This window comes from Peromyscus maniculatus, chromosome 22 (genome assembly GCF_049852395.1).
Source record: "Peromyscus maniculatus bairdii isolate BWxNUB_F1_BW_parent chromosome 22, HU_Pman_BW_mat_3.1, whole genome shotgun sequence".
Taxonomy (NCBI): Eukaryota; Metazoa; Chordata; class Mammalia; order Rodentia; family Cricetidae; genus Peromyscus; species Peromyscus maniculatus.
The window spans coordinates 13739263-13751462 of record NC_134873.1 but is presented as its reverse complement, the minus strand read 5'-3'; the positions used below and the strand labels follow the sequence as shown (position 1 = coordinate 13751462).

General features: G+C 38.7%; 1 protein-coding gene across 1 annotated transcript in view; it reads left to right on the top strand.

Annotated features, from left to right (window-relative positions):
• LOC102922927 (vomeronasal type-2 receptor 116-like) overlaps positions 1-12200 on the top strand; it is a 181590-nt gene that overhangs the window by 160672 nt on the left and 8718 nt on the right. Inside the window, exons 7-9 of the mRNA XM_076559458.1 lie at positions 7239-7463; positions 8238-8361; positions 9504-9506. Coding sequence (XP_076415573.1) covers positions 7239-7463; positions 8238-8361; positions 9504-9506 — 352 coding nt within the window. The remainder of the gene's footprint in view (positions 1-7238; positions 7464-8237; positions 8362-9503; positions 9507-12200) is intronic.

Genomic DNA, 12200 nt, shown 5'->3' with positions numbered 1-12200 from the left:
TTTCCCCTACCCTCCATTGCCCACCCCTCATCCCCAGTTTACTCATGGAGATCTCATCTATTTATACTTCCCAGGGCAGTACATGAATCCTTCTTTGTGTCTTCCCTGTAAGTTAGCTTCTCTGGAGTTGTGGGTTGTTGCCTAATTACCCTTTGCTTTACATCTAGTATCCACTGATGAGTGGATACATACCATGCTTGTCCTGAGTCTGGGTTACCTCACTCAGGATGATATTTTCTAATTCCATCCATTTGCCTGCAAATTTCATGATATCATTGTTTTACTGTGCGGAGTAGTACTCTATTGTGTGTATGTACCACATTTTCTTAATTAATTCTTCAGTTGAGGGGCAACTAGGTTGTTTCCAGGTTCTGACTGCTATGAATAATGCTGCTATGAACATAGGTAAGCATGTGTCCCTGTCGTATGATTGAGTATTCCTTGGGTATATGCCCAAGTGTGGTATAGCTGGGTCTTGAGGTAGATTGATTCTCAATTGTCTGAGAAACCAACATACTGATTTCTGAAGTGGTTGTACAAGTTTGCACTCCCACCAACAGTGGAGGAGTGTTTCCCCCTGTTTCACATCCTCTCCAACAGAACCCATCTGCGGTGCCTTTGATCTTAGCCCTTCTGACAAGTGTAAGATAGTATAGCAGAGTCATTTTGATTTGCATCTCCCTGATAATTAGGGATGCTGAGCAATTCCTTAAATGTCTTTCAGCCATTTGAAATTCTTTGAGAATTCTCCCTTTGGCTCTATAGCCCATTGTTTAATTGGGTTGTTTGTTATTTTAATATCTAGTTTCTTGAGTTCTTTATATATTTTGGAGATCAGCTCTCTGTCAGATGTGGGGGTTGGTGAAAATCTTTTCCCATTCTGTAGACTGTCATTTTGTCTTTTTTACTGTGTCCTTTGCCTTATTGAAGTTTCTCAGTTCCAGGAGTGCCCATTTATTAATTGTTTTTCTCAGTGTCTGTGCTACTGATGTTATATTTAGGAAGTGGTCTCCTGTGCCAATGCATTCAAGACTATTTTCTACTTTCTCTTCTATAAGGTTCAGTGTAACTGGTTTTATATTGAGGTCTTTGATCTACTTGGCCTTGAGTTTTGTGCATGGCAATAGATGTGGATCTATTTCCAATCTTCTACATCCAGTGATGCCTGCAGCATTTGTTGAAGATGCTTTCTTTTTTCCATTGTACAGTTTTGGCTTCTTAGTAAAAAAATCAGGTGTTCACAGTTGTGTGGGTTAATGTCAGGGTGTTCAATTCGATTCCACTGATCCACATGTCAGTTTTTATGCTAATACCAAGCTGTTTTTATTATTATGGCTCTATAGTAGAGCTTGATGTTAGGACTGGTGATGCCTCCAGAGGTGGTTTTGTTGTACAGGAATCTATTAGATATCCTGGGTTTTCTGTTTTTCCAAATGAAGTTGAGTATTGTTCTTTCCAGGCCTGTGAACAATTGTGTTGGGATTTTGATGGGGATTGCATTGATTCTGTTGATTGTTTTTGGTAAGATTGCCATTTTTACTATGTTAATCCTACCTATTCAGGATTATAGGAGATCTTTTTATTTCCTGAGATCTTCTTCCATTTCTTTTTTCAGAGACTTAACGTGCTCATCATGCAGGTCTTAGAATTACCCCAAGGTATTTTAAATTATTTGTGGCTATTGTAGAGGGTGATGTTTTGCTGATTTATTTCTCAGCCCATTTATCATTTGTATATAGGAGGGCTACTGATTTTTTGAGTTAATCTTGTATCCTGCCATAATTCTGAAGATGTTTATCAGTTATAGGAGTTATCTGGTAGAATTTTTGGGGTCACTTATGTACACTATCATATCATTTGAAAATAGTGAAAGTTTGACTTCGTTCTTTTCAATTTGTTTCCCCTTGATATCCTTTTGTAGTCTTATTGCTCTAGCTAGATCTTCAAGTACTATATTGAATAAACATGGTGAGAGCAGACAGCCTTGTCTTGTTCCTGATTTTAGTGGAATCACTTTGAGTTTCTCTCTATTTAATTTGATGTTGGCTGTTGGCTTGCTGTAAATTGCCTTAATTATGTTTAGGTATATTCCCTGTATTCCTGATCTCTCCAGGACCTTTATCATGAAGGGGTGTTGGATTTTCTCAAAGGCCTTTTCAGCATCTAATGAAAGGATCATGTGTTTTTTTTTTTTTTTCAGTTTGTTTATATGGTGGATTACATTGATAGATTTCCGTATGTTGAACCATCCTTGAATCTCTGGGATGAAGTCTACTTGATCATGGTGGATAATGTTTTTGATGTGTCCTTGGAGTTGGTTTGCCAATTTTTTATTAAGTGTTTTTGCATCAATGTTTATGTGGGAGATTCGTCTGTAATTCTCTTTCTTTGTTTCATCTTTGTGTTGCTTGGGAGTCAGAGTAACTGTAGCCTCACAAAAAAAGTTTGGTAACATTTCTTCTGTTTCTATTGTGTGGAACAGTTTAAAGAGTATTGGTATTAACTCTTCTTTGAAAATCTGGTAGAATTCTGCATTGAAATCATCTGTTCTTGGGCTTTTTTGGGAAGACTTTAAAGACCGTTTCTATTTCCTTATGGGTTATTAGTGTATTTCTATTGTTCATCTAGTCTTGATATGGTACCTATCTCTGGTACCTATATAGAAAATTGTCCATTTCTTTTAGATTTTCCAATTTTGTGCAGTATAGCTATTTGAAATATAACCTTATGATTGTTTGGATTTCCTTGTTGTCAGTTGTTATACCTCCCTTTTCATTTCTGATTTTGTTAATTTGGATGTTCTCTCTCTGCCTTTTTGTTAGTGTGGATAAGGGCTTGTCTATCTTGTTGATTTTCTCAATGACCCAATGCATTGTTTCATTGATTCTTTGTATTGTTCTCTTTGTTTCTATTTTATTGATTTCAGTTATCAATTTGTTATTTCTTGGCATCTATTCCTCCTGGGTGACTTTGCTTCTTATTGACCTAGGGGTTTCAGGTGTGTTGTTAAGTCACTAATGTGAGATTTCTCCCACTCCTTTATGTGAGCATATAGTGCTATGAATTTTCCTATTAGCACTGCTTCCATAGTGTCCCATAACTTTAGTATGTAATACATTCATTTTCATTGAACTGTAGGACATCTTTACTTTCTTCCTTTATGTCTTCCTTTACCCACTGGTGATTCAGTAGAGCATTATTCAGTTTCCATGAGATTGTAGGTTTTCTGTAGTTTTTGTTGTCGTTGAAATATGACATGTGTTCTGATAGCCATGGTGTTCTGATAGAATACAGAAAGTTATTCCATTTTTTTGTATCTAATGATATTTGCTTTTTGACTGAGTATGTTGTCGATTTTTAGAGAAAGTACCATGGGATGTTGTGAAGAAGGTATATTATTTTTTGTTAGGGTGGACTGTTCTGTAGATATCAATTAAGTCCATTTGAGTCATAACATCAGTTAGGTCCCTTATTTCTCTGTTATATTTTGATCTGTCAGATCTGTCCAGTGGTGAGAGTGGGGTTAAAGTCTCCCACTATTAATGTGTGGGGTTTGATGTGTGATTTAAGCTGTAGTAATGTTTCTTTCACATATGTGGGTGCCCTTTTATTTGGGGCATAAATGTTCAGAGTTGAAATTTCTTCTTGGTGGATCATTCCCGTGATGAGTATGCAATGTCTATTTCAATGTCTCTTGATTGATTTCAGTTTGAAGTCTATTTTGTTAGATATTAGGGTACCTACACCAGCTTGATTCTTAAGTCAGTTTGATTGGAAAGACTTTTCCAAGCCTTTTACTCTGAGGTAGTGTCTGTCTTTGAAGTGGAGGTGTGTTTCTTGCATGCAGCAGACAGATAGGTCCTGCTTTCTTATCCACTCTGTTAGCCTTTGTCTTTTTATAGGTGAATTAAGTCTATTGATATTAAGGGATATTAATGACCAGTAATTGTTAATCCCTGTTATCTTTTGGTGCTTGTTTGTGTATATTTTTCTTCTTTGAAGTTTACTGCTGTGGGGTTATCTATTGTCTGTGTTTTCATGGGTGTATCTAATATCCTTAGGTTGGAGTTTTTCTTCTAGTGCTTTCTATATGGATGGATTTGTTGATAGCTATTGTTTAAATCTGGTTTTGTCTTGGAATGTCTTGTTCACTCTGTCTATGGTGATTGAAAGTTTTGCTGGGTATATTATTCTAGACTGGCCTCCATGATCTCTTAGTGTCTTCATTACATCTGTCTAGGACCTTGTGCCTTTCTTTTTTTTCCCTTTTATTTTATTTTACAATACCATTCAGTTCTACATATCCCTTGTTCTCCCTGCTCCTGTCCCCCTCCCCTTTCCCCCCAGCCCACACCCCAATTATTACCTCCTCCAGGGCAAAGCCTCCACCGAGGACTGAGATCAACCTGGTAGACTTAGTCCAGGCAGGTCCAGTCCCCTCCTCCCAGACTGAGCCAAGTGTCCCTGCATAAGCCCCAGGTTTCAAACAGCCAACTCATGCAATGAGCACAGGACCCGGTCCCACTGCCTGGATGCCCCCCAAACAGATCAAGCCAATCAACTGTCTCACCTATTCAGAGGGCCTGATCCAGTTGGAGGCCCCTCAGCCTTTGGTTCATGTGTTTCCATTCGTTTGGCTATTTGTCCCTGTGCTTCATCCAACCTTGGTTTCAATGATTCTCGCTCATATAAACCCCCCTCTTTCTCACTAATTAGACTCCTGGAGCTCCACCAGGGGTCTAGCCGTGGATCTCTGCATCCAGTTCCCACAGTCATTGGATGGGGTTTCTAGCATAACAATTAGGGTGTTTGGCCATCCCATCACCAGAGTAGGTCAGTTTGGGCTGTCTCTCGACCATTGCTAGCAGTCTATTGTGGGATTATATTTGCGGATTTGTGTGGGCCTCTCTAGCACTTTGTTTCTTCCTTTTCTCATGTGGTCTTCATTTACCATGGTCTCCTATTCCTTGTTCTCCCTCTCTGTTCTTGATCCAGCTGGGATCTCACGCTCCCACAGGCTCTCTTTCACTCAACCCTCGCCCTTCATTATTCCCACTCATGTCCAGGTTGTTCATGTAGATCTCATCCATTTCTCCTCCATTGGGTGATCCCCATGGCTTTCTTGGGGTCCTGTTTTCTAGGTAGCCTCCCTGGTGATGTGAGCTGCAGTCTAGTCATCCCTGTTCCACATCTAGCATCCTCCTATGAGTGAGTACATATTTGGACCTTGTGGTTTTCAAAGTCTCCATTGAGAAGTCAGGTGTTATTCTGATGGGTTTACCTTTATAGGTCACTTGGCCTTTTTCCTTGGCTGCTCTTAATATTCTTTCTTTATTCTGTACATTTAGTTGTTTAATTATTATGTGGCAAGGGGACGTTTTGGGGGCTGTAGTCAGTTTGGTGTTCTATAGGCTTCTTGTATCTTCATAGGTATTTCCTTCTTTAAGTTGGGCAAGTTTTCTTCCATGATTTTTGGAATACGTTTTCTATTCCTTAGTTAGTATTCTTCTCTTTCTTCTATCCCTATTATTTTTAGATTTGGCCTTTTCATGGTGTCCCAGATTTCTTGGACATTTTGTGTTATGACTTTTGTGGCTTTGATATTTTCTTTGACTGACAATCTATTTCCTCTATTGTATCCTCTATACTAGAGAGCCTGTCTTCCATCTCTTTTATTCTGTTGGTTATGCTTGCATCTGTGTTTCCTGTTCATTTACTCAGATTTTCTATTCCCAGCATCCTTTGTTTGTGTCTTCTTCATTGTTTCTATTTCCCTTTTCAGTCTTGAACTCTTTTCTTCACATGTTTAATTGCTTTTTCATGTTATTTTTTGGCTTTCTTTAAGGGATTTTTTTGTTTTCTTCCAACTTTTGTTTGTCGTTTCCTCAGTTTCTTTGAGGGAATTTTTCATTTTTCCTTTAAAGGCCTCTAACATCTTCATGAAGCTCTTTTTAAGGTCACTTTCTTCTGCTTCTTCTATATTGTAATGTTCAGATCTTACTCTTGGAGGAGGGCTAGGTTCTGGTGCCACCATATTGCTTTTTATGTTGTATGTAGTTTTGCATTGACGTCTGCCCATCTCTTCCTCTAATAGGTGCAAGAGGTGCCTGTGGTCTGAGAAAGTTGCTATTGGTCCACTCTGTGCTTGTGTCTGTATCTCAGGGGGCACCTTTTGGTCCAATCTTAGCTCTTTGTCTAATTGTAGCTGGAAGATTCTGAATATCATGGAGCTGCACTTGGCCCAATCCCAACTAGCTGATTCTGTGACTCAGGGAGTCACTCTTGGTCTTATCAGGGTTCTTGTTCCAGTCAGAGTTGGTGGATTCTGTGTCTCCAGAAGCCACTCTTGGTCCAATGAGAGCTCTTAGTCCAATGTGAGCTGGCAGATTTCTTGTCTCAGGAAATTCCTGGGGTCACAGGCAGATGGATATTGGTGTAGGGCTTGGGTTTTGTAGATTGCAGGGTCCAATGGAGGGGTTTTGGTTGGGGAGCCTGGTCGCAGGGAGTTTTCCTTGTTGGCCAGCCACTGGGGCACAGTTGGGTGGGGGTTGCCTGGGACTGGCCTGTCTCAACATTTTAACGAATGAATTCAACATTGGAAATAGTAACTGAAAATTTTATCATAAAATCATTAAGTGACAACTAAAGAAGAGAATTTCTTTCTAGAGATGCAAAATATGTGTTGATAAATGTCATATATAATTATTTATATGAAGTATCAATTAAGGATGTAGTATATTAACACTGCTTGGTGTTAATAATTTTATTTTTATCTCATATATGTATGTTGTATTTGCATGATATGCATTCCCTATATTCCTTTCATAAACTTCCAGTCTACTCGTTCCTTAATTTTACATCTACTCTTTTTGTAAAATTAATTTTTGCTACACACACACACACACACACACACACACACACACACACACACATAAATTATCCCCCCCCCACTTATGTAAAATCATCCCTTTGGACATTTTTCATGCATGTAATAAACGTTCAGGTCTCTTTCACTAAGTTATTAAATATTTGATAATATTTCTTCTATTTCCACCATGAAAAATGCATATGAAGTATAACAAAATTTAATTACCCATGAGATATCTTGTATTTCACTAGATAGGATATCTAATATAGTTGCCTTTTCTGGAAAACATTGAAAATTACAGTTCATTAACAATGTCACTTTGCCTTACTGGAGGAGCATATGTAATCATTTAATGATGCATCTCACTTAGATGGCTTCTTTGCTGAAGAGCAGGGTATTTACTAACCCTATTGGAGAGCTGGTGGACATGAATCTGAGAGGAAAACTGTGTGCAGACTATGACATTTACAACATTTGGAATTTCCCACAAGGCTTTGGATTAAAGGTGAAAATAGGCGGTTATTCCTCCTATTTCCCACAGAACCAACAACTGCACATTTCTAAAGACTTAGAGCAGACCATGGGAGCAACACTGGTGTGTACACCATAATTTCATTCTTTGTAGTACATGTGTGTTATAAAAATTTGTGGGATCAGAATGATGGCTTGGTGGTTAACAACAATCACTGCTCTTGGGAATGGTCCAAGCTCAATTCACACAGCATTTGTGTTTGATGGTTCACAACTTCTTATAAGTTCAGGTCATGGGGATACAACCCTTATGGTATCCATGGATACCTAGAGCATATCTCAATTCACCTCACACCACAGAAACAGGTATACAAAATAAAAAAATTTTAGATTATTCAAATTTTGTAACTAGATATAAATCATAAAATTTTGTGATTCTGTGTGAACATCTTTATAGCTTAATCAAGGATAACATGTAATTGTTTCCAGAAACATTTTTTTGTATCCTAAACTTTTATTTTAACTTAAAAATTAAGCCTGTAATAGTTTCCTACAACATCCTTTGTTTTCTTCATTCCATGACTCTACATTATTCCACCCTGTTTTCTCTCCCACCCAAGTCATAATCCTTGATTTTGATTTTTAAGCCCTTCAGTAGCAGTGCATGTCTGCTAATCATGCATTCTTTCATGCATGGATCATTTCAATCAGGGAAGAAATAATTTCTAATCTTTATAATAAAACATTATACATACAATGTTACTCAGTGTACTAAATATTATATGGCTTTCAATTTCACTGCAGGTTTATATAAAATGCTCAGATACCTGAATCTGATATATAATATATGATAATAGAAGAATATTTGTAACTTTGCATGTTATTTTGTTTGCCTCAGGTTCCAACTTCTACATGCAGTGTGAAGTGCACTCCTGGATTCAGGAAATTTCATCAGAAAGAAACAGCAGACTGCTGCTTTGATTGTGTCTGGTGCCCAGAGAATGAGGTTTCCAATGAGACAGGTATGTATTTGTGTGCAGAAGAAATTGCTGAAATTGAATATCTTTTCTTTTCAAAACTAGAAAGTTCCTGGAAGGAAACTGAAGACATAAAATATGTGATTTTAATTTAATGATTTTCCTGATATCAATCATAATATGAACTCTGTAATGAAATTGAACTGTCTTCTTTAAACAGCACATGTTGCTTACACAATGAAGGTTACAGATTTTATATTTTCCAAAAAATGTTTTTTTTCATTAAGAATTTTTTTCATTTTACACACTAATGAGAGATCCCCCTCTTCCCTCCTCCTACCACTTCACCCCCCCCCAACCATACACCATTCCCTTGCACAAGAAGGCAAGACCTCCCAGGGGGAGGCACATCCAGTAGAGGCAAGTCCAAGCCCTTCCCCCTGTGTCAAAGCTGCACCAGCTGTCCCATCATAGGTAGTGGGCTCCAGAAAGCCCCTTCATGCACCAGGGATGGATTCTGATTCTACGGCCATGCTCCCCCCCCCAGTAAATCATGCTACACAATTGTCTCGCCATATAAAGGGCCTAGTCAAGTCCCATGCAGGCTCCACAGCCATTGATTCAGCTTTCATGAGTTCCCACTAGTTTGGTTTGGTAATCTCTGCAGGTTTCCCCATCCTGATCATGATACACTTGCTCATAGAATCCCTCTTCACTCTCCAACTGGACTCCTGGACTCTGCATCTGCCTCCACCAATCATCAGAGAAAAGTTCTGTGATGACAGGGTATTAACTGGTCTGATCTCTGGGTCAAGTCAGTTCAGTTCAGGCACACTCTCCACTATTTCTAGTAGTCCAAACTGGGGATATCCTTGGGGATTCCTGGCAACTTCCCTAGCACTGAGTTTCTTCCTATCCCAATAATATCTCCTTCCATTATGGCATCTTTCTCATTGCTTTCCCACTCCATCCCTGTTACACCTCGACATCCCATTCCCTTATGTTCTCATTCCCCATGCCCTACCCTCCATTGTCCAACTCTCACATCCATTTCACTGATTGAGATTTCATCTATTTCCCTTTCCCAGTATGATCCATGTTTCCCTCTTTGGGTCTTCCTTGTTAGTTAGCTTCTCTGGAGTTGTGGGTTGTTATCCTTTGCTTTACTTCTAGTGTCTACCTTTGAGTGGGTACATACCATGTTTGTCCTTCTGAGTCTGGATTACCTCACTCAGAATGATATTTTCTATTTCTACCCATTTGCCTGCAAATTTCATGATGTCATTGTTTTTCTTTGCTGAGTAGTACTCCATTGTGTTTATGTACCACATTTTTTAAATCAATTCTTCAGTTGAGGGGCATCTATGTTGTTTCCAGGTTCTGGTTATTATGAATAATGCTGCTATGAACACAGTTGAGCATGTGTCCCTGTGGTATGATTGAGCATTCCTTGGGTATATGCCCAAGAGTGTTATTGCTGAGTCTTGAGGAAGATTAATTCCCAATTTTCTGAGAAACTGCCACACTGATTTCCAAAGTTGCTGTACAAGTTTGTACTCCCACCAGCAGTGGAGGAATGTTTCCCTTGCCCCATATCCTCTCCAACATAAGCTGTCTTCAGTGTTTTTGATCTAAGCCATTCTGACAGGTGTAAAATGGTATCTCAGAGTCATTTTGATTTGAATCTCACAGATGACTATGGATGTTGAGCAATTCCTTAAATGTCTTTCAGCCATTTGAAATTCTTCCTTTGAGAATTCTCTGTTTAGCTCTATAGCCCATTTTTAAATTGAATTGTTTGTTATTTTGATGACTAGTTTTTTGAGTTTTTTTAAAAAAACATACATTTATTTTGGAGATCAGCCCTCTGTCAGGTGTGGGGTTGGTGAAAATCTTTTCCCTTTCTGTAGGCTGTGTTTTTGTCTTTTTTACTGTATCCTTTGCCTTATAGAAGCCTCTCAGTTTCAGGAGGTCCCATTTATTAATTTTTGCTCTCAGTATCTGTGCTGCTCGTGTTATATTTAGGAAGTGGTCTCCTGTGTCAATGCATTCAAGACTATGTCTTACTTTCTCTTCTATCAGGTTCAGTGTAACTGGATTTATGTTCAGGTCTTTGATCCACATTGGACTTGAGTTTTGTGCATGACAATAGATATGTATCTATTTGCAGCCTTCTGCATGTTGACATCCAGTTATGCCAGCAGCATTTGTTGACGATGCTTTCTTTTTTCCATTGTACAGTTTTATCTTCTTTGTAAAAAACACACCTATCAGGTGTTTATAGGTGTGTGGGTTAGTGTCAGGGTGTTCAGTTTGATTCCATTGGTCAACATGTTGGTTTTTATGCTAAAACCCAACTGTTTTTATTACTATAACTCTATAGTAGAGCTTGATGTCAGGACTGGTGATGCCTCCAGAAGTGGCTTTGTTGTACAGGTTTCTTTTCACTATCCTGGATGTTCTTTTTTCCCAAATGATGTTGAGTATTGTCTTTTCCAGGTTATGAAGAACTGTGTTGGTATTTTGATGGGGATTGCATTGATTCTGTAGATTGCTTTTGGTATAATTGCCATTTTTACTATATTAATCCTATATATCCATGAGCATGGGAGATCTTTTTATGTTCTGAGATCTTCTTCAATTTCTTTCTTCAGGGACTTAAAGTTCTTATCATACAGGTCTTTTACTTGCTTAGTTATAGTTACCTGTAGCAGGAATCTTAGAGAGTCTTATTAATAAAATCAAACCTGGGCCAGGTATTGGGGTGAACACTGGAAGATCAGAGAACCAGAACAAGCACCAGCTACCTCACCTTGCCGGATCCTCAGCTGTAGATGTAACCAATCGTCTTATTAAAATAAGAAACACAGAGCCAAGGTAAAAGAGAAAGCCGAGAGGTCAGAGCTCAGAGATAAAATCTTACCTCCTGCAGTGCTCCTAGCTTCCCCGAGAGAGAGCTACTTCCTGTTTGTCCGTGTTTAAATATTCTTTCTGTTCTGCCTTCTCATTGGTTGTAAACCCAACCACATGACTGCCTCATCACTGCCTGTAAGTACCGCCCTCCAGGTCTTAAAGGCATATGTCTCCAATACTGGCTGTATCCCTGAACACACAGAAATCTACCTAGCTCTTCTAACCACCACGCTCTTGCTATGGCTCTAATAGCTCTGACCCCAGGGCAACTTTATTTATTAACATAAAATTAAAATAACATTTCAGTACAAATAAAATATCACCATACTCAGCTGGTCTTTTTTCCTCAGACTGGAAGCCTCTGAGTCCTCATCCAGAATGGGTCTCAGCTGAATTGCTGCTCAGAAGCCTGAATGCTTAACCAGGTCAAATGCTTAAACAGGCCAAATGCTTCTAGTTTCTGGTCCTCATGCATTATATACCTTTCTGCTTTCTACCACCACTCCCTGGGATTAAAGGTGTGAGTCACCATGCTTGGCTGTATCCTTGAACACATAGATTTCTGCCTAGCTCTGCCTCCCAAGTGCTGGGATTAAAGGCATGTGCTACCACTGCCTGTCCTCTATGTTTAATATTATGGCTGTTCTGTCTCTGACCCCAGATAAGTTTATTAGGGTGTACAATATTTTGGGGAACACAATACCACCACAGTTACCCCAAGGTATTTTAAATTATTTGTGGCTATTGTAAAGAATGATGTTTTGCTGATTTCTTTCTCAGTCCATTTATCATTTATATATAGTAGGGATACTGGATTTTTTGAGTTAATCTTGTATCCTGTCACATTACTGAAGGTGTTTATCAGCTATAGGAGTTCCCTGATAGAATTTTTGGGGTCTCTATATATACTATCATATCATCTACAAATAGCAAAAGTTTGACTTTGTTCTTTCCAATTTGTTTCCCCTTGA